The sequence below is a fragment of the Neodiprion pinetum genome, chromosome 3 (assembly GCF_021155775.2).
Source record: "Neodiprion pinetum isolate iyNeoPine1 chromosome 3, iyNeoPine1.2, whole genome shotgun sequence".
Classification (NCBI taxonomy): Eukaryota; Metazoa; Arthropoda; class Insecta; order Hymenoptera; family Diprionidae; genus Neodiprion; species Neodiprion pinetum.
Genome location: NC_060234.1, coordinates 23,690,891 through 23,718,718, shown reverse-complemented (window position 1 = coordinate 23,718,718; position 27,828 = coordinate 23,690,891). Strand labels below are relative to the sequence as shown.

General features: G+C 37.7%; 2 protein-coding genes across 5 annotated transcripts in view; one reads left to right on the top strand and one right to left on the bottom strand.

The window, feature by feature from the left end:
* Positions 1-27,828, bottom strand: part of LOC124213584 (retinoid-inducible serine carboxypeptidase) — a 54,999-nt gene that overhangs the window by 2,367 nt on the left and 24,804 nt on the right. For 2 of the 4 annotated variants that reach the window (XR_006881904.2, XM_046615021.2), the window contains exons 1-8: positions 7,451-7,542; positions 4,897-5,126; positions 4,069-4,299; positions 3,748-3,858; positions 2,996-3,197; positions 2,577-2,744; positions 1,124-1,201; positions 390-544 (exon numbers count right to left, since the gene is read on the bottom strand). Coding sequence is in view for 3 of the 4 variants with exons in the window: in XM_046615021.2 (XP_046470977.1) it covers positions 390-544; positions 1,124-1,201; positions 2,577-2,744; positions 2,996-3,197; positions 3,748-3,858; positions 4,069-4,299; positions 4,897-5,126; positions 7,451-7,508 (1,233 nt within the window). In the remaining variant the exon portion in view is untranslated. Of the gene's footprint in view, positions 1-389; positions 545-1,123; positions 1,202-2,576; positions 2,745-2,995; positions 3,198-3,747; positions 3,859-4,068; positions 4,300-4,896; positions 5,127-7,450; positions 7,543-27,828 lie in introns of those variants that run through there. The other 2 variants (XM_046615022.2, XM_046615023.2) reach the window with 1 other exon arrangement.
* LOC124213585 (golgin subfamily A member 6-like protein 6) lies at positions 20,940-26,765 on the top strand. Its single transcript, XM_046615024.1, has 3 exons — positions 20,940-21,002; positions 24,006-24,067; positions 25,476-26,765. Exons 1-3 carry the CDS (start codon positions 20,988-20,990, stop codon positions 26,572-26,574), a joined length of 1,176 nt encoding a protein of 391 aa, XP_046470980.1. The 5' UTR covers positions 20,940-20,987; the 3' UTR covers positions 26,575-26,765.

The following is a 27,828-nucleotide window of genomic DNA, read 5'->3' as shown; positions in this document are numbered from 1 at the left end:
ATTTCAATTTATCTTGATCAACAATGAGATTTCCAGAGATCCAGTCACATTTTTTTCAACAATACTATTGAAATAAAAAAATTCAAAATTCTATAAAAGACAAGAATTTTTTAAAAAACATGAAAATAATTTTCTTTCTGTAGAATCCTAATCGATTTTCATTAAATTTCAAAGTTATTTCCTCATTTAAATCTACTATATCATTCGAAAGTTCTAATTATCAATACTTTTCTCAAGTCGTTTATATCTTGGCTTCTATTATTTGAATTTACTTACAAAAAGATGTATTCCTATCATATAACAGGAAAGTCGTTTACTTTGTATTTATTATCATCGGCGCGAATAACGATGTTAGAGATTTTAGAACCGATTAATCCTTAATAAATCACCATGTGTCCGGATCTGTTGATCCAATATAATTTGAAGTTATTGTCCTGCTTGACGTAGCCTTCGATAACCGAATCGATAACGAGCGGGTTCCGAGATGAATTGATCCATTGTGTCGCGTTTGGCCACTTTAGACGTTCCACCCATAGAACTGTTCCTGTGGGGAAAATTTTATTCTTCGTCATATTGCGAACCACAATACTTGATCGTGTCGTTGCAAAATGGGTAATGACTATCGCTAACCAATCCGTATTCTTTTATACGGACAATGTAACGAGATCACGAAAGTAAAAGTCCAGTTTTTCATTTTGCATATGTACGACGAATAAATGAGGCATCAGTTGCTGCTATTTCACCCTATATTGAACGGATCAACATTCTCTCACCTTAATCGGTGATCTTGAAGTCAATTGCAGCCCAAAAATTTCAATCAATTAAGATTACAAAATATCAGAACTGTCAAAGCGCATTTCGTGAAGTTACCAGAAAATGATCCATACAACTACGAGGTTTATGATTGAACACGGAAATATTGTATCTGTGTCAATCTTTGAAAATTTATTGCACTATAAATTTTTGTTTCTTTTATATCTGTAGGCCGTTTAATTGGTTTAATATATGATACGTGATATTAATGGGGAAAAAGATTGTCCGGAAAGTACCGCCATGCAACTTGTAATATTACAAGGCGGATGGTATTTACGTAGAGAAATTTGGTGAAAATTACGTAGCTTACCAGGTGTGTCGACGATGAGATCAAGCTGCGCGGTGAATACGAAAATATTGATGTCGGTGTTGTTCAGCAAGTATTCCACTATAAAAGAAACGAGTTGAATGTGAATAAAATATAAGCAGTTAGAGAGTTTGAAACAATAAATTTGAACCTGCCTGGAGCTGTCGCGTCGTACGAATGGAAAGTATCATAACGACGTGGTGGGTTGATCTAGTTTGCCGGTTGACGATTGTCACAACACCGCGTGAATTTTAGATCAGTCAAGAAGGAACGGGAAAAAAGAATGAAAGGAAAAAAGCACAACACAACACAACACAACACAACACAACTTCCCACCAGAAAGAATAAATTAGGTTCGTTCAACAAGCCCGGCGGAATAAACAATAGAATATATTGGGTCGTAGATTTAAAGAAACGACTATACGTGAATTCAGTTTCTAAGAAGAAGACTTAAACTTACAGCCGGGGATCGAGGTCGAGTTGCACATGTGATACGTACCCTTCTAGTACCTTAGTCAAATCTACACAAACCAGATTTAAACTGAATTCGGTTCTTACATCCACGTCGCTGGTCTCGTAGTTTGGACACTAGAGAGACATGACGAGACTTTCGTATTTATTTATCAAGCCGACCACCCAGAACTCGAATTTCGAATCTCCGTCTACCGCATATCGCGATTCTCACGCACACTCGTCCGAAACGTCGCTTGTGACAAGGTGGAATAGATGCACCGATTTTTGCTACCTCAGTACGGATCGTGGCCACGGTTTGATCCGGTTGTGCAGGCCATATTCGTAACGTGCAATCAGAGATCATGGCCGCAAACGGTACGGAGTTACTTTCATTATCGTGACCACTAATTTTAAAGGTACAAAGTTTACAGTATATTGATAATGTCTGTCTCAAAACTTGGTCAAAATCCGATTTTAGTTACGATTCGCGTAATTGAAGCTCAAAAGTCGAAAGCAAGACGCAGTCGATTCACATTTGACATTATTTCCGACAGAAAATGAAGTCGACCGACCTCGGAGATCGCTTAAAAGGGTGTATTCGAAGCCAATATGGTTGACTGTTAGAGTTAACAGTGTATATATTTTGACCGTGATTTGCCGTTGTCAGAAAAATAGGCAAGCGATACTTTAAAATTTCGTTAATTATACCAGATTTTGTCGATTGTAGTATGATTAGTACAGTAACTCCTATGTGATAATATCTATAGTTTGTATTTCGACTCTGTTTTGACCACGACATTTTTGAGGACACTTATGTGAACATAAATGTAGTCGACACAGCTTCTACCTCAGGCTTATTTATAGAGTCATTACCGTCTTGCTATTTTTCTACCAATGTTCAAGAAAATCCTTTACCCGTCGGCATTGGCTGGTATGAATAATTGGTCGAATAACATTCGTAATTTGGACAAGCGTGCTACCTGGACTATAGCATATTGCGTACCTTGGTCAGTTGCCGGTTTCATGAAATCGGCATAAAGGGCGGCAAATATTGTGCCGCTTTGTGCGCCCCAAGTAACATTTAGCCCAAGGGCCTCCTTAACGACGCTGTTCATCAACTCGTCAAGCTGGTCGTCGCGTTCGTCCCGAAGCAGAGCTTTACTGGCGGCAACTGTGAGGGTGAATTGTGAAAATCGGGTATCTCGTTAGCTTGTTGGAAACTTTGAAACACCAACAAGAAAAGTACCTCGAATATGCTTGAAAGATGGTGCGTTTTTTAACCTTCAATCGGTTTCATTAGCACGTCAAAGTGATTACGTGTCTAATGATTCTTTATGCACTACAAAATGGGTGAAGTACACTCTTCGGGTGCTTTCCTTGTAAGTTTGCTGTATTGTTTCAACCTGATTTACTGGTACCAACATTCTCTGGCCGAGGAACTGGACGATGGCGCTACTTTGTAGAGAATATTGTAGAAATCGATGTTGTTCGCCACGTTGATGATCACGTATTCGGTTGTCGCCCATTCGGACGTCGCATCTGACCATCTGCCTTCGTCGACTGCGTCTTGGGTTGCCTGTGCGGCCGCTTTGATTTTCTCGTATCCGATCGTGTCGACCATCCCCTGGTGCATGGAAGCGTCATCGTGTTATACTTCAAAATCGACACTATCTGCAGCACTGTAATCTAAGTGCAGTGACTGGTGGATAGATCGTCGATTAGTCGAACAAAACAATTAAACCGCTTATGCTGACGAAAAATCCAATAAAGAACACATTTTTCACAAACAATAAAGAAATGGCACAGCTTATACAAAATCGAAATAGTTAATTCGTGGAATTCATGCCACTTCGTTGATTCTGTGTCAAATGAAAGTGCGTCGGAGTGTTTTTGTTCGGAATTTTGAAATACGTGGACGTCAACACTGGAGATGTATAGGCCAAACGTTGAAATTGACCAGGGCAACCCCTTAAGGACCATACAGTAACCATAACTAGAAAATCTTTCTCTGTTGACACGTGAAATCTCTTAAGAACCATATAAAAACTCCAAGATGCTAGTAGAATCGCGTGTTTCTAGAAATTCTGGCAATACTTTGAAAAGATTGCTTAAAATGATCGGAAAGAAATTGATTGAAAACTAAGTTCACTGCAACTTTTCGATTAGTTTCTCACCGTGGCTAGAAGATAAGGGGCCCAAGTGTTGACAGAATCCATCGGCGACAACCACGAATCACCCATCGCCACACCTTTCAACGAACTTTCAATTATCCCATCAGTTTGCGCCTGAAATTGAATTAACATGGGCACGTTTTCTTTTACACCAGTAACCACATTAACGCGTTGACGTAAAAATATTGAACATGTGAGACGGTTCACCGCGAGTTTCGTGCGTGGCGTATCATCGACAGGTGAGACCAAGAAAATATCTGTGTACTTCGACAATCTTCGACATTACTTTTTGGTATTTAAAAATCATTTTATATTCCGTGATACCTTGTACCAAACGTAGGCAAACTCGGCGGCCATTTTACCCCCGTAAGATTCAGCGGTGATGTAAGTTGGGACCATGGCAAAAACGGGCAATTCTGTGAGAAAACCTTTGATGCAGGCGAGGAGATCGCTGGCTATTGCAGCGTTCGTTTTTGGGTATCCCGAGTATTTCTCCGCGTAGCTGAATCCCGAGCCAACGGGATTGTCGATGAAAAGTACGTTGTAGTCGTTCACCTAGGTAGATGTAACAAGATTTTCCAAAGATTCACATGATTTTTAACATTTCAAAGATTTCCAATACTTCACATTATATCAGATAATTTTACAGGATTTCAAAATATTTCATTGGATTTCAAATGATTTCAAATGATTTCACGGGGGGTCCAGGGACCTCACAAGATACGGGATTTCTTAAGATTTCGGGTAATCTGAAAGATTTCCACGATTTCAGGTGACTTTACAGAATTTCAAGGATTGCAGGGATTTTATGTGATTTTAATGATACCAGCTGAATTTACAGAATTTCACAATATCTCAGGGGATTTCAAGTTATTTCATGAGATTTCGTCAGTGGCTTACGTGGGATTTCAAAGAATGTCAACCTCAGGGGATCCGCACTTATTTATTATAAAACACATCATTATGCGGTGGGGAAAACCGCTTTCTCTGAATTTCGAGAAAGAACACTTCAATTTTACCGCTTCAAATGTAATGAAAAACTCGAAAAACATTCTAAAAATTATCACTTTTCAGAGCAAATGGGATAAAGTTTCGGTAAGTTTTGAAGAATTGTTGGCAACAGAGGACTACAGCAGTGTTAAATATACGTACCCACGTGTAGTTTCTCTCATTTAGATCAAGGTCGAGTGGTCCCAATTCTTCAAAGTTCCCGTACCCCGTTGACGAAGCCCCGGGGCCTCCTTGGAGCCATATAACGAGCGGCTTCTCTGTGAAATTCGTTACGTTTGCCGTGGTGTAGTAAAGCCACCAGAACATGTGGGCGTAAGGACGCACGGTTACGTAGCCCCATTCCTGCTCCCCAGATCCAAATCCTTGTCTTCCTGTCGATGGAAAAAACTGTGAAACTTGTTATTCTTTTAGTGGCTGGTCGGGGAGACGGCTACTTTTTTTCAATATGTTTATCGATCACACCCAAATGATTCTTGAAACATTTGTCAAGCTTTGGTGCGTTGCGAAGAAAGTTTCTGCATCAAACATTTCTTAAAAACTTTATTCATTCACCTGAAAAAAATTGATAAACTGGAGTTTCAAAACTATCATTTTTCACAAATTTTTCTCATCCAGAGAAATGTTTTCCAGTTAAAATCGATGCGATTTGTTCTTAACAATAATGTGCAAAACTCTCACATGCAGTGGTTTCGATTCGGTTGAGAGAAGATAAGATAATTGATTTATTATACGTTCTTTAACAGCTTGGTATGCGGGATAATGATCTCAATTCGGAAGACCTGTGATTAAATTTACTTTGTTATACCGATCAGTTGACATTATGATAAAATATTATATGGCTTAATGCTTTGAGTTCATTTGACAGGCGGCTTGATCCGATTCTCTGCTAATTCGCTACTCGTTTCATTCTATTATGTACTATACAAGTACTTTAAAATAACAACGAGGTCCAATCGAGCTGATGTTGGTGTATGTGGAAATTAAAGTTTTATCAGTTCACCTAGTTTTAGAGGATAAATGAGGTATTCACTTTGTTTCTAGCTCACAGGGCATTGATTCAGGCTAAATTATTTAAACTACAAAAAAAGACGATCCGGTATAAAAATTTTTTAAAATACAGCGGTGAAAAATAAACACTGCACAGCCCAACGAAATACATATCACGCATCTAATACATGTGTGAATACAAGATTACATGTTTTTATACAGCCGATACAAGTTTTTCGACAGTAAAAATTACAGGGTCTGCATCGCCAACGTCAGACTGATAACGCCGATAATCATTTCTGCTGTTGATAGTCTGCTTCACGCTTGTCAGTATATTAGATGATTATACATTGAGCTTAGATCACTGGGAATTGAGGCCTGTTATAAATGCGAATTCCAGCTATTTTATTATTTTTCTAATCGATAAGAGGTATCATTTGTGGACAAGATGATAATCAAGTTGTCCCTCAGCCAAAGGCTAAAAATATCAATAGTTGACTGACATGGAGTTTCTTATCGTACACGACTGATCCACACCAAATGTAAAGATGAACATTTGCACGCTCAACTGAACTAAAAATTTTCACAAATTATGTCAAATTTGAACTCCATCGTACCATCAAGATCTGACTATTAATTAATGTAATTTCCTAATCAGCGAAACAGAATGGTATAATTGAGTCAGGTTAGTTTTTAAATTGAAACTAGTTCTTAAATCAGCGTACTTGCGGCAGATTCTCTCCAGACTGCGTGCATTTTTTTTCATTATTTATATTCATTTCATCATCAAAAGTATGTTACGTACTTTCAATTATTTAGTCGAGACGTATGAAATGGCGTACACCAAATCTGATTGTGAGAGAATAATTGGGCACTTGCTTAGCGAAACTAACTGTTAAGAATTCTCGATAAACATTTCCGCGTCTGAACTTCCGCATACGTTATAAATGAAGAAACAGAGCATAATGTTCTTTACAGGTATAAGTCCTATTATCCTAATTCAACGCTAGCGAAATTTGTTCTGGATTTACATTTTATACATCACACAAGCATTAAACTGTTTCGAATTAGGGTCATACTTGTTTTTTGAAGATCAGTTTTTTCCGTGCAACAAATCCTCCCGAAGTATAAGATTTTTCAGCTCTATTGTCCAAGACGTGCTTCACGGAATTTGATTTTTTCCACTCAAACAGAATGTAAAAAAAAAAAAAATAACACTCATTCAAGATTCTCTGGAAAAGTTGCAAAATTATCGGGTATATAGATTTGATACTATGGATAATTAAATTATCTTAAAAAAAAAAAATGATAGTTTTTTTTTAGGATCGAACAACCAGACATCTGATATTAACAAAATAAGATTTTTTTGTATCTTTTCTTGAGAATAGACTAGGAAAACAGGTATGACATTATTTACATGAATGAAAACCAGCGATTATTTTTTTAAACTCCTTCAAGAAATCGGAACAAGTATATTTCTTTACTCGTTATTTATCGAGAAAGATAATCACACGAACTGAGGTACCTCTTAGACCTGAGCTAAACATCCTATACTTCGAAATGATTTTAATTTCGTCAAAAATCAACGTCCGGACCTTGTTCGAGGAAAAGAAATGTAAGTTTCCCAAATTTGAAACAGTCCAAGAAGCAGACCATTGAGAAATAATTATAATTCTCGAGGTTGCCATTTTGTTGAAAATTCGCTTACCATTCGCTCCTGTGGCGAGTAATGTGAGGGTGATTACAGTAATTGTCGGAAGAATCATCGCGGTATACTTCTGTGACTGCAGCTCATTGACAACTAAGTTATACAACTAGTTGCTCTAAAAAGCTTTTGCACGCCAAAGATTAGGTCGCAAGTCTTATAAGCTCATCATATATTTGTTAGATAAGATACTTGTTCGGAGATTAATTGTGCAATGGCAGGAAAATCGTACCGGAAAATTCGATACGTACATTATCAGCTAAACAGAAATCCAATTATCTGTCAACTGTCAATGAGTCACGTTACGTATGGACGTGATTTAAATATTGACCATAAAGATAACAATTTTTCCTGCTTCTGGTCTTACAATTAGGAACATTTCACGTTTGGAAAAATATTTCTTTTCGAACAAGCTTTTGATCACGTATCACGTTGCTAATTTCCTGCAGACAGAATACAGAAAACATCGGGTTTGAACAATAGCGGAATTATTATAAGTCAACGAATTGCAGTTCAATGTTTTACGCTAGCTGTGCTGTAACAAAGTTTGAAGATATTTGGCTAGTATCATGAATTGTCAGTTTTATTGTACGTATTAATAATGTATCTGATACGAATTTTCAGGGCACTTTTATCGGTAAGTGCAATAAAGTATACCAGGAGCTTAAACACGACGAGAAAAATAGTATTGTCTTTTTTTATCAGGTTAAAACACTCCGTCTGGAATCTGAAAATTTCATCGGAATGATGTCAAGTATATAATTTCGTCAAAATGTAATGCGAATATATTCATGGTTTGAATCGCGGTAATAAAAAAATATGAGTGACGTAAGATGACTTGAGGTTGACGAATCGACGAAAATTTTTGCGACGTCGAATCTAAAATGTCAGTTCACTTCCGTAGAAAGCGAAAGTTATCGACACATTGTTGAGCGAAGGTGAGAAATCGCATATCTTAATTAAGCGTTTATAAGGTTAGTCAATCATAAAACCTTGTTTGTTCATCGTGGATCGGTAGTTAGCTATTTTTGTGTAATTCTATTTTCGCATTCACATTACGCAAATACTTATATTTGTACTACACAGCTCACTGGATGCGTGCAAAAGTACTTTCTATTAGATTCCCCTACAGCTGTTCAAAAGATACAGCTGAAAAAGGAAAATTGCTTTCATCTTTTCGGTAATTCTTGCTACGATGTTCTGGTCATGTTTTTCGACTATCCGAGGTTTGCAGCGGCTGAGAATTCTACGATGGAAATTTCCAGCGTTCAAGTATCGGCGAATCCCTTATTACTCTAACCTAACGGCTTTCGATTTTCACCGTAATTCCGAATAGTTGCGAAAAATCAATTTATCCAAATGCTTTAAAGTATTGACTGTAAAATATACAGTTAACGGTGGAAGACGAATGATAAAAAAAAAGTATAAAGCGTAACAAACATTTGAACGTCATTCTCGAAATATCAGATAATCGAACTAGCCAGGAACATGTTAGTAGAATACAGAATATAGAATACCAGTTAAAACATTATTTATAATGACACGTGCAGAATTTATTGAAGACTCGATTCTCATCGCTATGGAATGATTGTGACATTTTACCCGTTATCGCCCCGTTAAAAATTCTATAATAAACTTCCGTACTGAGATCATCCAGGCTTAATTTTGACATTTCTAAAGCCGGACGAATCGCCGGCTGCAATTGTACCGTGAAATGGATAAATGACACCTTTGATGACCGTTTAGAATTGAATTACTCAGGATTATATAACGCATTTTACGTAACTCTCCGATGCGGACGTATGGGTTACATGATCTTGGATAATACCCGACGCGTCGGTGAAACTTTTGAAACGGCACCGAGTCGTCCTTTGACCTCGACATCGGTTCGTCGACGAAACATGAACGTGCGTATCGTTCGCCGCCCCGGGTCGCAATAAATACGAAATTTATCGAGCGTCGGGCAACTCTGCAGTTTATCGGTGTAAAGTTGTAATGCCGTAAAATGATTTCTCGGTAAATAAAAATTAGAATAAAAATTTCACCTTCGCTAGACTTTCGATTTGCGAATCAGTACGGGGCAGACGAATCAACGAAATACCATCGACGAGTACGAGGGGAAACTCGGTATGACTCGTGATATTCGATAAACGTTGTTTACCCGTTATGCAAGAGATGTGTTCGATCTTCCTCAACGAGTGGGGATAAAAGGTATAATCGAGACATCGGTCCGGAAACAAGTTTACAAGCTATATCTCAATATCTGTATGCTGGAATCGATTGCGAGCGTAAACGCTAATTTTTAACGCGATAAAGAGTATACGGCGAACGTTTAATTAGATGAGATATCAATAACTCTTCTCGTATTTATGAAAGTTGGAAAAGTTTTTACGGAAGATGAAGATAAAAAAAAAAAAAGGAAAAAAAAAATAGCGAGCGTAGCAGAAGCTTGTAATTAAGAAAATTGCTGAAACGTTCGTATCATTTCGCGCGCGTAGATGCCAACGTTAAATTGTGCCTGGAGCATGCGAGGTCGACGAACCACTAATTAATTAAATTAACACCGGTTGCAGTGTTTCATATATTATCGCGTATCTGGCGATGGAAATTTCTTACGAATAAATATTCATTGGTCAGACGTAAAACAGCTAACATTTAACGGGATAACTTACCAAGCTTGAAATCAATCGAGATGTAAACGGTATTGCAGTCCAGGGAGTCCCGTGCATTCCGGTTTTCGCGCCGAAATTTGATGCACGATTTTCACACGTAATTATTCGTGCAATTAAAAATCCGTTGATACGGTAGGCACGAAGAAATGGACGAGGTTATAAATTGTAACTCGAGGTTGAGGAAGTCTGGACAATTCGCTGTGTGCGGCGATAAAAAAAAAAACAAATCTGTTTATAGATGCACGAGAGAAAGTTTCAACGCTATATTAATTCCTAGGGAGTCATGTACGCGAAGCTTGCAGCAAAGTTCTTTAAACGGGCCTAACGTCGTTTTTATGTATGCATCCTTTCCTGCACGTCGACAACACGATGTGTTTCTATTTCTCTAGTAACAATGCTGGTGAAGGTTTTTTCCCTTTTTCTAAAATTTTGATTCGGATGGTCCGGTAAATACATCGTTAAATCGCAGTAGCTCACATTTCAGAAAAAGAACATCGTTTTAAACACTTGGAAACGGCTGCACCGACGTTTGTTTGCTTTTGAAATTTGAGGGATGATTAGTGGGTGAAGGTGGTAAGTCTCAAGGTTACGAAAATAATAAATATGCAAGGTAGAACGGCTTTGAACTTTTGTCGAATTCCGTTGTTACACTCACGCGATAGGCGGCTGTACAGGCGTCGGCACCTTTGAACGAAGCAAAGTCAATCATTTTCTATGGGATGTTTTTAAGTTACTTCAAGTGAACTTTTAGACATATGCATAGAGATATTCTACACATTTGTTGCAATGCAGACGAATTTTGGAACGTCTATAAGTTTCCAAATGGGTTTACTGAAATTGGAAAATAATTCACAAATGCTCAGATCCCTTGTTGTCGGCTGATACGTTATGAGTTTTGAGATTGGATAAGTCGAAGAGTGGTAAACCTTACAGAAGCTCATATTACGTGGCGATACCTGATCGTTGGAAAAGAAACCGTTTATTTGTAAGCTCAAGTTGTGCTATCATTGCTTCGAATCATTATGAACAGATTTTTCGCAACAAATAATTACAATTACACGTACGTAAGGCTGTCAACGAGTATAACGTCTACAAGTTTTGAGAGTGGATTAGTGAAATTAGAAAATACCTTGCAAATTCTCATACCAATCGTATTTCGTTATGAGTAAAAGTCCTGTATCAATCACTGCAAATCCTCTATTTGCATCATGGACTTATGTACATGGATTTTTGGCCAATTGTTCGTACAACTTTACAGGAATTACGTGACATTTCACAGCGAATTCCGTGGTATACAGAATAGTAATTAAATGTATTGCTGTATACAAATGACGAAGAAAGGTTAATAAATGGTCACGAACTCGTCAGAACGAATAAAGGTTAGATTTCTGTGAGATTTGACGATTCTTTTTCAAGTTTCTCCGTCGGGATCTCCGGAACTTCCGGCAGCCACTGTCCGCAAGTTTTTTCCACTTGAGCGTGAGCGCGGTTCATTCAGAATCACGGAGTGTGCGTTTTATTATAAAAGCTCCCACTCGGCAAAGACGTACGACATACACGACGAGTCGAAGTGCTTGGTCGTAATTCCGATGTTGCGATAAATTTTTAACAACATTTGGGAACAGGTTGTAAAAAGCTCACGGATGTGAGAATGCGAGATATTTGGGTGTGCGGCAGTGAAGTGGGATATTCGCGGTGAACGTTACAAGCGTGAGCTGAAAATGAAGAAGAATAAGCCCGCTTACGATGCGCAGCCTGCGCAGCTTATTTGACGACGAATTTCAACGTCGCGTGCGCTGTAGCATCCTTCAGCTAATTGGTATGAAAGTGAAGAGAGTCATATCTTCCTCGCGCGATGCTAATTGCTTTTGAGTGAAAATGCACGCTACCGACTCTGAATGAAAACGCCGGGTGCTGAACAGAGCGAGGAAAGCAGCCGAAAAGTAAAAACGTTATTTGGGTATTCACGCACGATTCCGTTTCGGCATCGCCTGATGACCGTTTCGAATTTTCAGTTCGGACGGTATTTCTCGTATGTAATTGGCGCAGCTGTTAACACGCCTGAACGTGTATCTTAATTTCTTTCGAGAGAAATTTAAAGCTTTGCTTCAGCCGCCCGTGGTATTAAACGTCCAAGTACGCATGTATCTTACACGTACCTGAATTATTCGTTTTGATATCGTACCTTGGCTACACCGTCGTATCCGTGTGACAGGTATGCCACTTGATATTGCCGCTTTCTACGTCACTTCTGAACTTTCGCATGTTCAACCATCGCGTAATCATATTTAAATAGTCAAGTACCAGCGCATCTTCCTCTTCTACTTCATCTCCTCGCCTGTAATATGAAGTGATCGAAGTTCGCGTAACAGCTGCATTTGTCGCGTTACGAAATTGCGATTCGGAAAAAAATAAAAAAAAAACGTAGACGCAAAATAATCATCAAACCGAGACAAAATATCTAGGATGAGTCTCATTGTGCAGTATCATATGCAACACAAATTTGAATCCGCAAACAGTCTATATTAAACATCAAAATATATGTTGAATTTCTTTCAAACATCGAACGCTTATTTTATCATATTATGAAGACGAGTAACGCGTTTGGGCTTACTCGAGACGTGCAGTTTTCGCAAAAACCGCAGCGAGTGTCAATGTACATTTCACGCACAAAAATGTATTTTTCGAGCCAAAGTTCGGACAAATCAAGTCATGGTTCGAATAATCGAGGGTTCGGACACTCGAGGTGCTATTGAATTAATTATTAATTACGTTGAAATTTCGTTTTCTCGCGTTCATTACCGAAAGCATTCAATGTACACACGGCCCCGGTGATTCTGAAACGGTTAACTTTTTCGACAAGTCGGTTACGTTGGCAATGCTGAATCGGACCGCAGCGCCACCGCCGGCCGGCCGCGAAACGAGCTCAATCTTCACAAGCACAACATAACCTTACGTGATCCAACAATAGAAAACTCAAATGGGTTACGTCATCGGTGTTTGCGAAGCTTGAGCCTGTTTCGCGATCAACCGCCGATGGCGCTGCGGGCTGATTCGGCATTGCCAACGTAACCGACTTGTCGAAAAAATTAGCCGTTTCAGAATCACTGGGGCCGTGTGTACTGTAAAATGCATAAATGCCTTAACTTGTTGTCGGTTCGAAAGAAAATGCAACTTGGATTCTATACGAATCATGCGACAATGCGTTCCGCTTTCTCACTCTCATAATTCGTATAAAATTGATCTCGCATTTTCTTTCGAACCGAAAACAAGTCAGCCGGAAGGTTAAGGCATTCGTGTATTTTACTGTACGTACGTATCTGTATCTATCAGTCGAGACACGCGGGCGTTTGGATAATCCGGTAGAACCAAACGTATGTATAATATACGTACCTGCAGTGGCGTAACGACTCATTGCGGCGTGTTTCGATTTCCACTCGCACTCGCGGTGATATGTCGTAGAGATTAGCTAACCGACTACATCAGTTTTCATCGCGTGTTAGTTCGCATCGCGCGGGTGAATTGTCTCCAAATCATATGCAAGTCTGATGCGTGACTAACCTCTTAATTATGTTCAAGGTTGATGAAAGGTGACAAAATGTCTTGTGATTCTATGCCGCAGTGCAACTATTGTTTTAATAACCTATAGAAAACAGGAAAGATTAACCATCGTTTCAGGTCAACCGTTTAAGAGTGGTGCAGATCTACGGTCAAACTGGTGGTTATTAGTGCGACGTTAAAGTGTAAGGCACGTTTTTATTTTTAATCGGATAAAATAAAATGCCAAACAACGTTGTATCTTATGATTAGAACGAAAAAAAATTCATATGATATTCGTATTTTAAGACTAGGACGTAGTAAAATATCAATTATACTTGAATTCTGTAATTAGACCGAAAAAATTGTGCTTACATTTCGTAATTGAGGTGAAATAAAATGGGTACAAATTAAATTTGTGTTTTCTAATTAGCACGTAATAAAATAAAAAAATATATGTAAATTTTGTAACGAGGATAAAATGCAATACAAAATACATTATTGTGATTTTTAATTGATGTGAAATAAAGTAGTAATTACTTTTTTATTTCCTAGTTCGGAGAACATAGAATATAAAATGCATGACTGCGCATATAAGTTTGTAATGTACTTGGTAGTGTGAATACTTGTTCCATACATTTAAAAATCAGATACGTTCGTATACTTTTTATATATTTCCGTAGATAGCCGCATACGAGAAACTTTGGATTTGATGTATCGATTGATTCCACGAAAAAATTGTAACTTGATCAATAAAAGATATTAATTTATTTCAATGAAAGATGTAACTGATCTGAACAATGTTATTAAATATACTTGGAAAAATTGTAATTCAACCACAATTGAATACTAATTACGATCCTAATTTGCATTTTATTCGAAAACTGTACATTCCAGTAACGCTAATCTACAAATAGCGATTCAATGCTAAGTTTCGTTCAATAACAATTGCCAAGTACACAAATTGATTGACAGTTTTGAATTCTGGTCACAGAAGATTCGAAATCGTAAATTTATTACTATAAAAATCTATTTTCGTTTCGCAGAGAAATTGCAATTAAAGTATTTCATAACACATCTCTACAAGCGAGGCGCTATTTTTTTTATACCAAAATTTCTCCGGGTCTCGGGTGATACCAAACAATTTTTATACATGCTTACAGATTCACATTACTACACTGTATAAGTCCGTTAAAGTAACATGAAAGATCTGTATAAAGAATCTTGATTACCGACATGGCGTCTTGAAAGAATGTAAAGGATAAAAAAAAAAAAAAAAAATAATACGAAAATTGAAATCGTCGAGAAATATGAATAGAAAGCACTTATTGACTGGTTGGACATAACTGAATAATCGCATATTGCGTATATGGCTGCAGAACTTGATCCCTCATACGGGTACCTGTTTTATTATTATTTTTATTTCGTAATGTATCACTTCCTACCGAACCAGGAAGTGCTAATACGTTGAATTCCTTGATTCCTGCGGGCAAAATATGCCGGTGCGTTGCGCAATTTTTCTTACAAGTATACCGCAACATTATAGGAATATCATCACGTGGATCGAGTGTGTGGGAATGAGTATGCAACGGGAAAAGTAAAATGTGACACTCTGACGTATGGTCGCGAAAACTGCGTTACTCTATCCGGGCCGTATTCGATTTTAAAAGACCTCCTTTTTTCTCTTTGCAGTAAATTGATTTCATACGCAAAACCTGAACCCTCACAGCTTGCGCCAAGTTTTCCCCTACTTTCGTATTCGCATAATTGACCCAAAACGAGCGAATACTAGCTCAGTTTTCGGCACCGTATTGCCTAATCAGCCGCGCCCCTCGCACGTTTCATTCAAATTATTGTGGCACCGAGACAGATTTCTAGTCACGGTTACCGTACGGTTGTTAAATGTTTTCATATCTTACCGTAAACGTAAAAGTAGGATTAGGAGAACAAGGTGAATTTTGCAACTGTAACTGTAACATCTATTCCGTTTAGTAATTTTTTTTACCACCGTTACTTGCATTAGATATTCATGTAACGACTGAAATACACTGAGAGAAATTTTTAGTTCCGGTTACCGTTCGGTCCTTGACTATTTTTATTTTTTTACCACAATCGAAAAATATAGGTCTAGGTGGAAAATGAAAATTAGTTTTCTAGCTGTTACGAGAAAGTCTATTATCCGTTACTATTATTTCTCATTACGATCACTGTTGCTATATTTTCTTGCAACTGTTGTGAAAATTTAATGCTTGTGCAACGATAAATTAATTTTAAGGCCTTATTCAAAGAAAAAAATGTAATCAACCGAACAAACAGATTGAATGTTGCAGTAATCGTAAAATGTAGCGCGAAGAAGAAAACTATAATTAGACTAAATGGTTACGTATACCATTTTTTTTTTTTTTTTTTGCCAATTTAATCAAATTAAGAATTTTTCAGTAATTACATAAGAAATGGAATTTTTCTCGCTACAATTTAGAATTGTCTAGGTGCGGAGGGGCGTTTGATCTGTTATGCGCCCCGATCCGCGTTCTGTAGTCATTTTTACCTCGGAAATTTTTCCGTTTGTTACAAGTTATGAGCATCATATTATAAGAGGTTGATTAACTACTTTCACTGCTGGAGGTTCTCCCTGGTTGTAAAATATCGTATTACTTTACGGCGATCTGTAACGCACATGCACGTATGTTGCCGCATCTTTTGATCGTTATTGTTTTTCAAACATGGGAACTTGACGATTTTAATTTCTTCGTGATTTTTGACCCGCTGATACGTTGAACACAAATCTGCATTCAACGAGATTGATAGTTTTCTCTTTGGCTCCGCGTCAAGTCAATTCAAGCAATTCTAAATCACTTCGATTTCGTTGCGTAATGTATTTTGCTGGACATAACGTGATACGTTAATTAGCAATGTATCCGAATTCGTAATGTTCCGTGGCCTGCGGGCCAATGTAATCAAAGGATGGGTTAAAACACTTGCACAGAAAGAACGTACAATTGCACATCCGAAAGTCGTCTTCAACGTAACTCTTCGTAAGATCAGCTCCAGATTACGTAACGGCTCAAGATTTACGATCTGTCATGTCGTTTTCGTTTTTGTTTTTTGCCTCTTCATTTCTGATTTCGGGCGTGTATGAAAGCTCTACTGATTCTGAGAGATAGACTCCTTTAAATTACCAATACTTACAATAAAAATTCGTGGACAGATACAGAAATTTAACAATGCCCGATTTGTAAAAACCCTTTGGAAGAGTAAAAATTTTCATTGTTTTGTTTAAAATAAAGTTAAAACTGTCGGAGAGAAGATTGTTAATTGCAATGCAAAAATTTCAACCGATGTAACTGCAGTTCACTTTTCTTTCTTTTTTTTGTTTTTTTTCTCAACCGAAACAAAGTTAATTAAGCAAGTTGAACATTAGGTTAAAAAAACCTAGTAAAATTCAGATATATATACAAAAGTTTTGGAATTGTACAATTCTTAACGAGAAAGAAGAAATATAACCGGATTATTGTATATTAATAACTGATAACTAATCTTCTTTCCTAATCGTACTATAATTATTCTAATTTTAAAAACAACAACAATTGAATATACAATAATATCAATAATATTTAGTAAATATGTTAGTAAAAATTCACGGAATAAAAAAAAATATTCAAATTATTTCATTCGATGTGATAATTGCGAGAAATATTGCGACGAAAAAATTTGAACCGTTTTTCATCGCGTTCGTTATTAGCATCGTCAATAATTCTTTTTATCACTACATGCAGCATGTAGTACTATTCCCATGAAATTTCTTCACAAATAAAGGCGACGATTAAGCAGAGATTAGGATGCTAGATCGCTTCGAGGCACTGCAAAAATTTAGAAAGGACGTCGAGAGGTTCCCGAAATTGCTGAATCGATTTACAGGAGACGCTCGTTAATCGAGTTCCGATAGGTGATCGCAGAAAACAGTTTTGTCTCAGGCCTGTAATTTCACAAGAAAAATTAACCCAGACCCGATTGTCTTCCGTATTTTTCCGTTGTTGAAATTTCGTAATTTTAATTATAAAATATACTTCCAATGGCAAGAGGTCACGTAGGCACTGAATTTTGGATTACATAAGTTCCCGAGGCGGTATTTATTACAAGCGTCGGAGAATCGTTACTCACTCTGCAAATATTTTTCTGTTATTAGGCGGTTGTTACTTTCTTCGAAACTCCGAGGCTTTCCTAGGCAAGTCATTATCATTTTGTCCAATGGATCGGAGCGCTCAAAGACGATTTACAAACTCGAATGAATCGTCGTTTCATTTGCGACTAGAATCGAGTTTAGTAATAACTAAACTTTAGACTAATGGTAAGAGAAATTTTTATTCTTGGTTACTTTAAAGTCCTTAAGTATTTTTATTTTTCACCATAACCGAGTAATATATTTGTGTCAAAATGAATATAAACAATGATGAAGAAATAGGAAATGAATTGTAGTAACCAAAAAATATTGTTTTGCGTTACTATCCTTTATCGATTATGGTCACTTGGTATGCTATATTTTATTGTAATTATTGTAACGAAAGTAAAAATTTTAGTAAAAAAATTGTTTTATTATCACAGATCTACCGCAGGAAATCAATTAATCGTTCCAGAGATTTAATCATTTCTTTTAGTTTACATTGCTTGACAATATAATTCTTTATCCTTATTTGACGTTATTTATTCAAAATGTAAAAGAAAAAGCTTCGTATACTCGAAAACATAAATTATTTTATCAAGTTATTAAAATTGGCAAAATATCTTTCGATCGATTTCATTAAAATTAAATGCAGCCGCTAAAAATTGTGCATCTTTCACCGTTGGGCAAATATTATATATTCATATTCTGAATTCCTGAACGGTTTATCTTTTAAAGAGAATGTTAAATTAATTTGTTTTTTCCTCTCAACATTCTTGTTTCTCAATGATTTACATAACACATATTTGAAAGCTTGAAAAATTCCATTCCAATAAACATCGTACTGTCGGTATATGGTATATAATATAAGTAGGACAACGAAAAGAATAATTTTTCCTTACTACCTTTTTATGGAATGTAAACACCGCGCTGGTTTCTGATACTTAAAACGGCGTTTAAACGATTAAACGTCGTTGAAAACCGGCGGACGCGTAATATGTATAATATATTGGTGTACAATATTGATAGAAATGTGATTTGTGAAATCGCGTGATTCGTGTATATACGCGTTGCGCGCTGCGGCAACTTTCAGCCGAAAAATATAGCCCACGGTCCCTTCGGTTAATCGAACGTTTCAATAATAAATACATACATGTACGCTAATGTGCACGCGATACGTTTCTCTCAACCTTATTACTCGCACAAACTGCTGCCGTTACAGGTGATCTCGACTTTTCTCCGTACGACGAGAAGAGAAAAGAAAGCATTACGCAACATCCCGTTCGTGTAACGTTACAGTACGCGAGCGTTAATTGGGACGAAGTACAAAAACATACGAGATAAGAAATTTACCGACCGTTTCCCGTAAAGAAATGCGGACTCACGTAACATGGACGAGTGTAAATAAACTGACCTTTTCCTTATCGATCAAATCCTTTCGTATTGTTTCAACTAACTATGCAGCCGTAAATTTGGTAACGGATTGCAGATCTAACTTTTTATTTTTCCAAACTGAACAGGTAACGTAATATACTACAGATGTACTAAAATTCACTATTCATACTTCGATAATCTTGGAAGTCGTATCAACTTTCTGTTTTTCGTAATGAAGCTCGCGTTGAGAACAATTCAATTTGTCGAAGCTGCTGGAAAATTCCAGCAAAATAGGCAACGATGCAACAACGGTTTAAATATTGCTGGAATTACATGAAAATCTCCTGGACGTAACTATTTCGTGCGATTATAGTTATCAACTCTGCATTACCTGGTTGTTGTAAAGTTAGATCTGTTTTTAAGTTTTTACGATTCACCCTTCTCCTGGTTTGTCATAAAAATCATTCTCACCAGGGAACTGAACTTTTTTTCCTTGTGAAGCGGGTTTCAAGTATAATTGAACGAGGTTTGACCGTGCACGCACATGACAAGCGTAACACCAAAGAAGATATGAAAAGAAATGATAGAAATCCAAAGTAATCGTTGCTTTCTACGCGCCGATGTTCAAGTCTTACATTCTACGCGTATAATCTACTAGTTGCAGAATCGTACGACGCCGCGTGCAAAGACCGCAAATGTCCAGGCATGTATATCGCCTGCGAATAAAATTCCGTATGAGGAAATTACACGGCGAGTCTAGGTTACAAACAAGAATTGGTAATACAGCGTCAAAATTTTTTCGTAAGGCGAAGCTGTACGGTTGAGAAAAAAAATTTAAGTCAACTCGCGTATCTGTCAAGTTACGCAGACGTTATTGCACGATTAAAAGCTGTGGTAACCAGCCAACGTGATCCGTATAACCATTTTAACCGTATAACAGATTTTCTAATTCGAACGTTCAAAGTGATTAAACCTAATGATTAAAACGACAAGATTTCTAAAAATTCTCTAAAATACTTCAAGAAATCTCATTTTATACTACATTTCGAACGCGCAAATGTAATTATTGTAGAACATCTGTTGTACCGTACGTACAAAAATTTATTTCATTCATCGTGGCGACAACTATTGTACAAAAGAAATTTCAACTGATCTATTGAGATCTGAGAAGTGGAAAAAATAACTTTTGGGAGCCAAGTCTGAACGGGATTACACACATTGAAAAAAATTTCATTTGTCATAGTAACTGGAAAAATTCAGTAAAACAGGTGTCGTTAAAAAAAAAGTGTTTGAATATTGTTGGAATTACGAAAAACGAGGTAAGCTTAACCATTTTGGTAATTGCAACGCAGAATCAGTTTGTTCTGTTTACTCTACTTTTTTAATTAAAGCAAGCATTATCCGAATAGAATTTCCATTGTATTACATGGAATTGGGAAGCGAGTGGAGCCGCGAAGGGTTACTATTCTCCAGTAACTTGATTTCAATGACGAGTCTGTTGATCCTTAATAAACTCCCGCGATTACGCAACCCGCGATCCAGTCCGGCCCAGCCTCAGGGCCCGAAGGCCCCGTCGTCGGTTCCTCGCAAGGCCCGCGGGGAGAGATGTACGCGCGTACCTTCCTCCTCGCGTCGATTTGAGTCGCGTTGGTGAGGGAATCCAACTCCTCCTTGAACGACGACCCTCGCGGTCGGCGGAAACAAACGCTATATAAGCGTCGGTCTGCACCGGGAATTCGTCAGAAGAGTGAAAGACAAGAAAAACGGCAAGGTTTGCCGTTTGCCAGGAACCGTCACCATGCGATCAACCCTGGTTAGTGTACACCCTGCAGTGAGCACGTGCTATGTGACAGTGATTTATCTTTTCTGTATATTGTACACTCGATCGCACCGCACGCGTTGTGCGAAGATAAAAAGAATAAAAAGAAAAAAAAATAATAACAATCATCCATTGTATCGTTCGATCGAATTTAAGTTTCATCCACGCATTTAGAAAGAAATTATATATATATATAAATAAAAATTAGAGACGTAATAATGTCGGTGCTTGTTTTCTGTTGTGTACGAATTTTGACAATACTTAAGAAAATATCGAACCTCGATGAAGTTCTTTTACCGACTCTGCAGTATTATACTACAAAAAGAAAAAAAATGCTCACTTCAATCGAGTACACGATGTCCGAAGAGTATTACTTCTGTTTTTTAAATAATTTATACTTTCTTCGGTCAAGCAGTTACAAGTAATTGTTTCATTGATTCAAGCTTATTTATACCGAGATTAAGAAAACGCGATATCTGGGTATCCAAGGTGGAATAACATTTGTTTGATTTGAGTTATCTTTGCTTCTTAGTCTGCGAACGAATCGTGGTAACATCCGAATGCACCGAGGGTTTGTTTTTTAGTTAAAGGCTTTTGGAAATTTTTGGAGAACATTATTGCGACAGTTGTACGTTAGTGAATATATGAATCATCTTGAAATCTGTATTCGGTTTGATCGATTTTTGAGAAAAATTCGATACTTTATACTACGCGTTCGAAACAGTAAAATGCCGGTTTATTGTAGTTCATTTTATAGCATCGACGATTTTTATCAATTTCGGTAGAAACGGAATTGAGAAGAAAAAATTAGTAACAAGGATACGTCTGAAATTACTTGATCATGATTGTACAATATTTCCAAGACAATTTTTTTACAACTTCGATATTTTTGAAAAGTGTTGAAATTCAATGCAAGTGTTGTTCAAACAAGAAAAGGATAAATTGATTTTACAATTGGTATATATAATAAATTTTGTGTTATGAGGTATAAAATACTCGTGAAAAGATGCATTTGCCATTAGATTGAGAGTCCATCAAATTCTCGAGTAAATTGCTCGAAAGAAATTCTGTGAAAGGAAATGCAGGAAGTTTTATTTTTTCTATAACCTAACGATTTTCGATTCAGAAACTATTCACGTTCAAAGAAACTAGGGAATTTTTGTTATTACATGAATTGAAATGTCGAAATATACGTAAAAAATCGAGACGTCGAAGAACGAGTAAAATAAGAGCAATATTATGCATTTCGCACTGTTTCACCTTTACATTATTATTAGAAGTTGACACTTGGTCAGGTAACCGTTCCATGTATGCAATTACTATGTAATTCTTTATCACTGGTCACATCTCGATTCTCTTCCTCTTTCTCTCATCTTGCGTAAATACAAGAAGCTTCAAGTATATTTTCGAACAATTTCATCGGCAGTATAAAAATTTACATCCTAGTAATTCTTATGACAAATACGTGTGTTCGTATATACTTTCGCATTATTATTAACGGTAAATAGAAAATGCGGTAACTCCGACTCGCCGCCCAGATTTAAAGACCCTCGAAAAGTGGTTTACACAGCTGTTCCAACCGCCGTTCGAAACAAGCGTAAGATTATAACTGCGTGGAAAAAATTCTAACTTTCTATTCTTGTGATTCTCATTATACTGGATTATAAAATGTTTGCCTACACATGGGTGGGAATCTTGAAATTACCACTTCAAGGTATCGTTATATGTCTGAAAAGTTCAGGCACAGTAAGTAGAGAACTTGAAATGTCCGTAGCGTCGTAAAATTGCTTCCGTTTTTTTTTTTTTTTTTAAGAAACGCGAAAAAGAACGTCTGCACAAAATATTTCGTCCGGTGAACGTTCACCGCTTGTTTTAAAACAAACAAAATAATTTAGCCTATTGTTCATTATTTTTTTCAACAATGTCATTGTGAAATCGTTGGACCAATTCATACACAGCCTAAGAGGTAACAGATAATTCGAAGTATACTAAGACGGTATCGACAAACTCAATTTTCCCTACATTTCACCTACAGCGACCCCTGGATATTTGTTTGTTCAAATATGTTCAAATCTTTGATATAATTTTAGAAACCATATTTCTCATTGCTAGAAGAGCAATTTTGTTTTATATCGTAGTTCGCATACTTCTGCATCGATTTCAATGATGAATTGCACGAATTGTTCGTAGTCAATAATCACGTTGAAGGCACACTAGCGATCTGATACAGCCTCGTGATATGCAACTTGCAATACAGGCGCGTTGCGCGGGTTGAATACTTTGCAGGCTGCGCCGGTTACTTTTTTTCATTATTAGAGCACGAAGTCGTGTAATGTTAGTTTTGCAGTTGATTTCTCAAGAAAATTAGGTACTGTGAATAAAAATATAATCAACTAGAAAATGTTCGAGAATAACGGTGAGATGGAGGTCGGTTCATTCAATGTTTGGAAATTGTTTAAAACGGGATCTTTTGTAAAGTTTTTTTTTTTATTCCGAATGAACTCCGTTTAGAATAAGACTTTTGTTGTATTTTTGTGAATAATATCTTCATTCAAGATCCAAATAGTGCATCTGCGTGTAATCTCATTTCGAAAGTTGATGAATGATCGCTGATCTACTCGATTTGAGATCCGGTACGATAAGACGAATGGATCGACAAAATCTCCCGCAGAGTTTGCGTGACTCGAGACATGCGTTACGCTACTCGTTTCGTTATCCTGCTACAAGCGTGATCGCGAGGAAGTGCTAACTACACTTTTTACCGCAATCAATTACTAACACTTCCCCTCGCATCTCCTTCATTCTGACTTTCTCAAATAAAAAGAAATACCGATTACATACCGGTATATTATTCGTGATACACGAACATTTGCACCAGTGTATCAAGCCGGTTGTTAATCGTACAGAATTTCGCTATACCTTAACCAATTACTCGCCTCAATAATGATTCATTTATATCGAACAGACGTTTATCTAACGATGCAAATTTCATTTCAGATATTACTTGGGTTCATCTTCGTCGTCTCCGCGTTTGGAGAGCCAATTCGAACTAAGAAGGAGTACGTAACATGTTCGCTATATTGTTAATTTATAATTTTCCACCGCAATGTTGCATGAAACAGTGTAGTTAGTGTGAGCGTATAACGCTTCGGTGTTCTCTCCACTGTCGAGAGACTTTCAGCCGTTTGACATAGATAACTGGAACGCGGAAACACGTAAACACCAGGCAAGAGACAATTCGAAACAACCTTGAACCTCGCGGCTGTTTAGAACTGCTTTCTTCTCGTTCCGCGCCGCGCGGTTTCTCCGTGAAAATGATACTGGTACTTGCTAGTCAACTCAACCCCGCGAAACTCGTTCGATATTCAAAGTCGAACGAAGTTAGCTAACGCCAAACGTACGTCGACCGTCGAAATTCTCACTACGCTTGTGGAATACTCGGCGCGTTAGGAAAGACCCGTATTTATTATCATCGATGCATAGCCGCGTACCGGATTCGATGACACGAAGCTGTTGCCTGGTGAAAATTATCTTTACGACATTCTGCGAGAACGCGAAAAAATAGGAAATCTTTTTATTTTTATTTTTTGTACATTTTTTGTACACGACTTTGAAATATTACGAAAAATTCCAATCATTCGCAATTGTCCACAAAAAAGTGAAAAATCAGTTAGCCCGCAAAGTTTAAATGAAACTCCGTGGTTTTTTGGGAAACAAGGTTGAATCTCAGCGAAAAATTGTATTACGATAATCGACGGTGTTTTCTACGAAAGAAAAATAGAAAAATCCACTGCCCGCGATAATTCAATAAAATTACCTGATTGTAAGAATTTAAATTGAACTAAAATATATAATTGAATGTCGAAACAGTTACAGTTTCAAGTAAATAATTGTAAAAAAAAAAAACTGTGAGTTCTCACAAATGTTGTGAGTCTGAAAAAAGCAGAGAAATCGTTTTTCACAGAATGATCTAGAAAGATGTAAATTTCTGGGAATGATTCTCTATACCAAGATTATAAATTATATCTACAAGAAAGTATGAAATACCTGTTCTTGAACAACCGCTAAATGTCGCATAAGTATCGCAAGGAAAAATCACGGAAGACAATTTAAGTATCTATTAGATAGCAGGTTTGCGTTCAAAGTCTCTTTTCATATTTTGACGTGGTCGATTACTACGGAGTCTGTTGTATATTCTTAAACTCGCTTTGTCACAATCGGTGAGTGTTGAGGGAAAAAAAAAATTCTTTGTTTCTCCAAACCAGGAATTACTATACTCTCATCAACGATTGACGCTTACGAAAAACGGTTGTGAAAAAAGCCAGCCATTCGAAGACAATCTGTAATGTAGAAAGATCTACGAAATAATGCGAAAACTTTTGGTTCCAAACCTACGATCGTAGAAATTCTCCTCCCATCAGGAATAAGTATTAATTTCTATTTTCCTAACGAGAAATTCTTTTTCAGGGCGCCACTTCCACAGTATGGAGCACCGTCCTTGCCCAGCACGGGATACGGTGTCCCGGACGTAGGAATATCGGATTCGTACGGTCCTCCGTCTGACACCTACGGTGCGCCAGGTGCCGGCGGTTTCGACCTTTCACAGTCCTTGTCAGCACCGTCCTCCAGCTACGGCGCCCCCGAAGCGTCGCACGGACCGCTTGCTCAGTCTTACGGAGCACCAGCCGAGTCTTATGGGGCACCAGCCGACTCTTACGGGGCACCGGCTCCGTCCTACGGTGCGCCAGTGCACGACCACCACGAGCCTGAGGGAAGATGGGAGAAGAAGCTGAAGTGGAAAGAAGAGTGGAAACAAGTTTGGAAGACGCAGTCCAAGATGATCTGGAAGCAGGAGTGGAAGAAGGTCCAGGTACCGGCATGGAAAGAGGTCCAGGTTCCGATATGGAAGGAGGAACAGGTCTCGGTATGGAAAAAGGTGCAGAAACCAGTTTGGAAAGAGATCCAGGTACCGGCGTGGAAGGAGATCAAAGTACCAGCGTGGAAGAAAATCTGGGTACCGGTATGGAAAGAGGTTCAGGTCCCGGTGTGGAAGGAGGTCCAAGTACCCGACTGGAAGAAGACCTGGGTACCGGAGTGGGTGAAAGTTGGTATTCCCGGCGAGCAATACGTCGGTCAGGATCATCACGGCTGGCAATACACCAGCCACGATTTGTGGAAGAAGAAACTGATCTGGAAGCCAGTTTGGAAGAAGGTCTGGAGGACCGAGAAGAAGCAAGCCTGGGTTTCAGAGAAGAAAATGGAGTGGAAGGCTCAGTGGAAACAGATATGGAAAACGGAAAAGAAACAGGTGTGGGTGACCGACAAGAAACTGGTATGGAAAGAGGAATCCGTTCAGGTCTGGGTACCAAAAAAGAAGCAAGTTTGGGTCACCGAGAAGAAGCAGATATGGAAGGACGAATGGAAGAGCAGGTGGGTTCCGGCCTGGAAGGAGATCCAGGTTCCCGATTGGAAGAAAGTGTGGAAACCAGTGTGGGAGAAGGTCTGGGTACAAAACGAGCATCACGAGCACCACGATCACCATGAAGAACACCATGGTTACAAATAAGTAGAACGAGGGAGAATTACCTGACGATGTAAAATATACGTTTTGCATCATTTTATTTTAGGATTAGGTTGCGTACATTGTGTTATTCACTCAGAAATCACGTTGCGCCACCGGGCAGAAAAGAAAAAAAGTAAAGAAACGAACGAACGAACGAAAAAAAAAAAAAAAAAAAATACAGAAAGAAAAAAGAACGTTAAAGGATTACATCAAATTTCCGGCTGGTGACCACTGCCATGGAAGAAAGTTGCCTTTCATCGCCGCAGCTTTTATTGTACGTAAGGTCTGCCTTAATGTAATGTGAATAATCAACGCGACAACCATTGAACAAAGAATTTTTTTCACAGGTATAACGCAGTACCTAATTTACTCTTATGTATATGAAAACATTGTAAATAATGGTCTCGAACCAACATTTTTTATAATTATCAATACATATTAATTGTTATTTTTTGTACAGGAAGAATTTTTTTTTGTTTTTTTTTTTTTTTTTGATTTTCTACGATAAAGAGAATATTTTGTACATATTATCGATTCATTTCCCCCAACCCGACAACATTATCAGGTATCATTTTTCTTCTACCGTTCGCTGCTAGTGTAATATTTTCTTAACGAAATGTTCAATCGCTGTAATTATAACCTGGAGCCGTGGCAGTCGTGTGTGTGAGGTATTCGACTTCGCGGAGATTCTTCAAATGAAAGTCACATTTACAGCGAACGAGGAATAACAAAAAAAAAACCAAAGTGAAGAGAGAGAGAGAGAGAGAGAGAGAGAAAGATAAAAATAAAAAAAAAGAAAAAAAAAAATAGGAAAGATAAAAGAAACGAAGAAAAAAAAAAAAAAAATTGAAGTAGGAAGATGCTTTCTAGGGATAGAATATGACATCGAGGGGGATCCGAGCTCTCGCGGTCACCGGGGTCACAGTGTGATCGTGCAATCCTTACTTTCTCCCTACTCGTGCACTATTCAGGCTTTCTTCTAACAAACGAGGTACCTCGACGAACTCGACAATTGTGCTCGGATATCGGATCATGGTATTCGTTCACCTTGTACCTTTAAGTGACCAGGTATTTTTTTTTTTTCTTTTTATTTTTTTTTTTATCGTGATTACAGACATGTTAAGAGAGATGGACCAAAAGCGTGTTATAATGTAGAGATCACTACGTAGACTAAAGATGACCATGCCGAGACGAATCTCAGCTTCTTGTAAATACTCATTTCCTCAGGCGTTATACGAGGTTGTATATGTATGTATT

Excerpts from the sequence above, each read along its gene's own strand:
- LOC124213585 (XM_046615024.1), top strand. Across the intron at positions 24,068-25,475 it reads CCAATTCGAACTAAGAAGGA|GGCGCCACTTCCACAGTATG; the intron begins GTACGTAACATG and ends ATTCTTTTTCAG.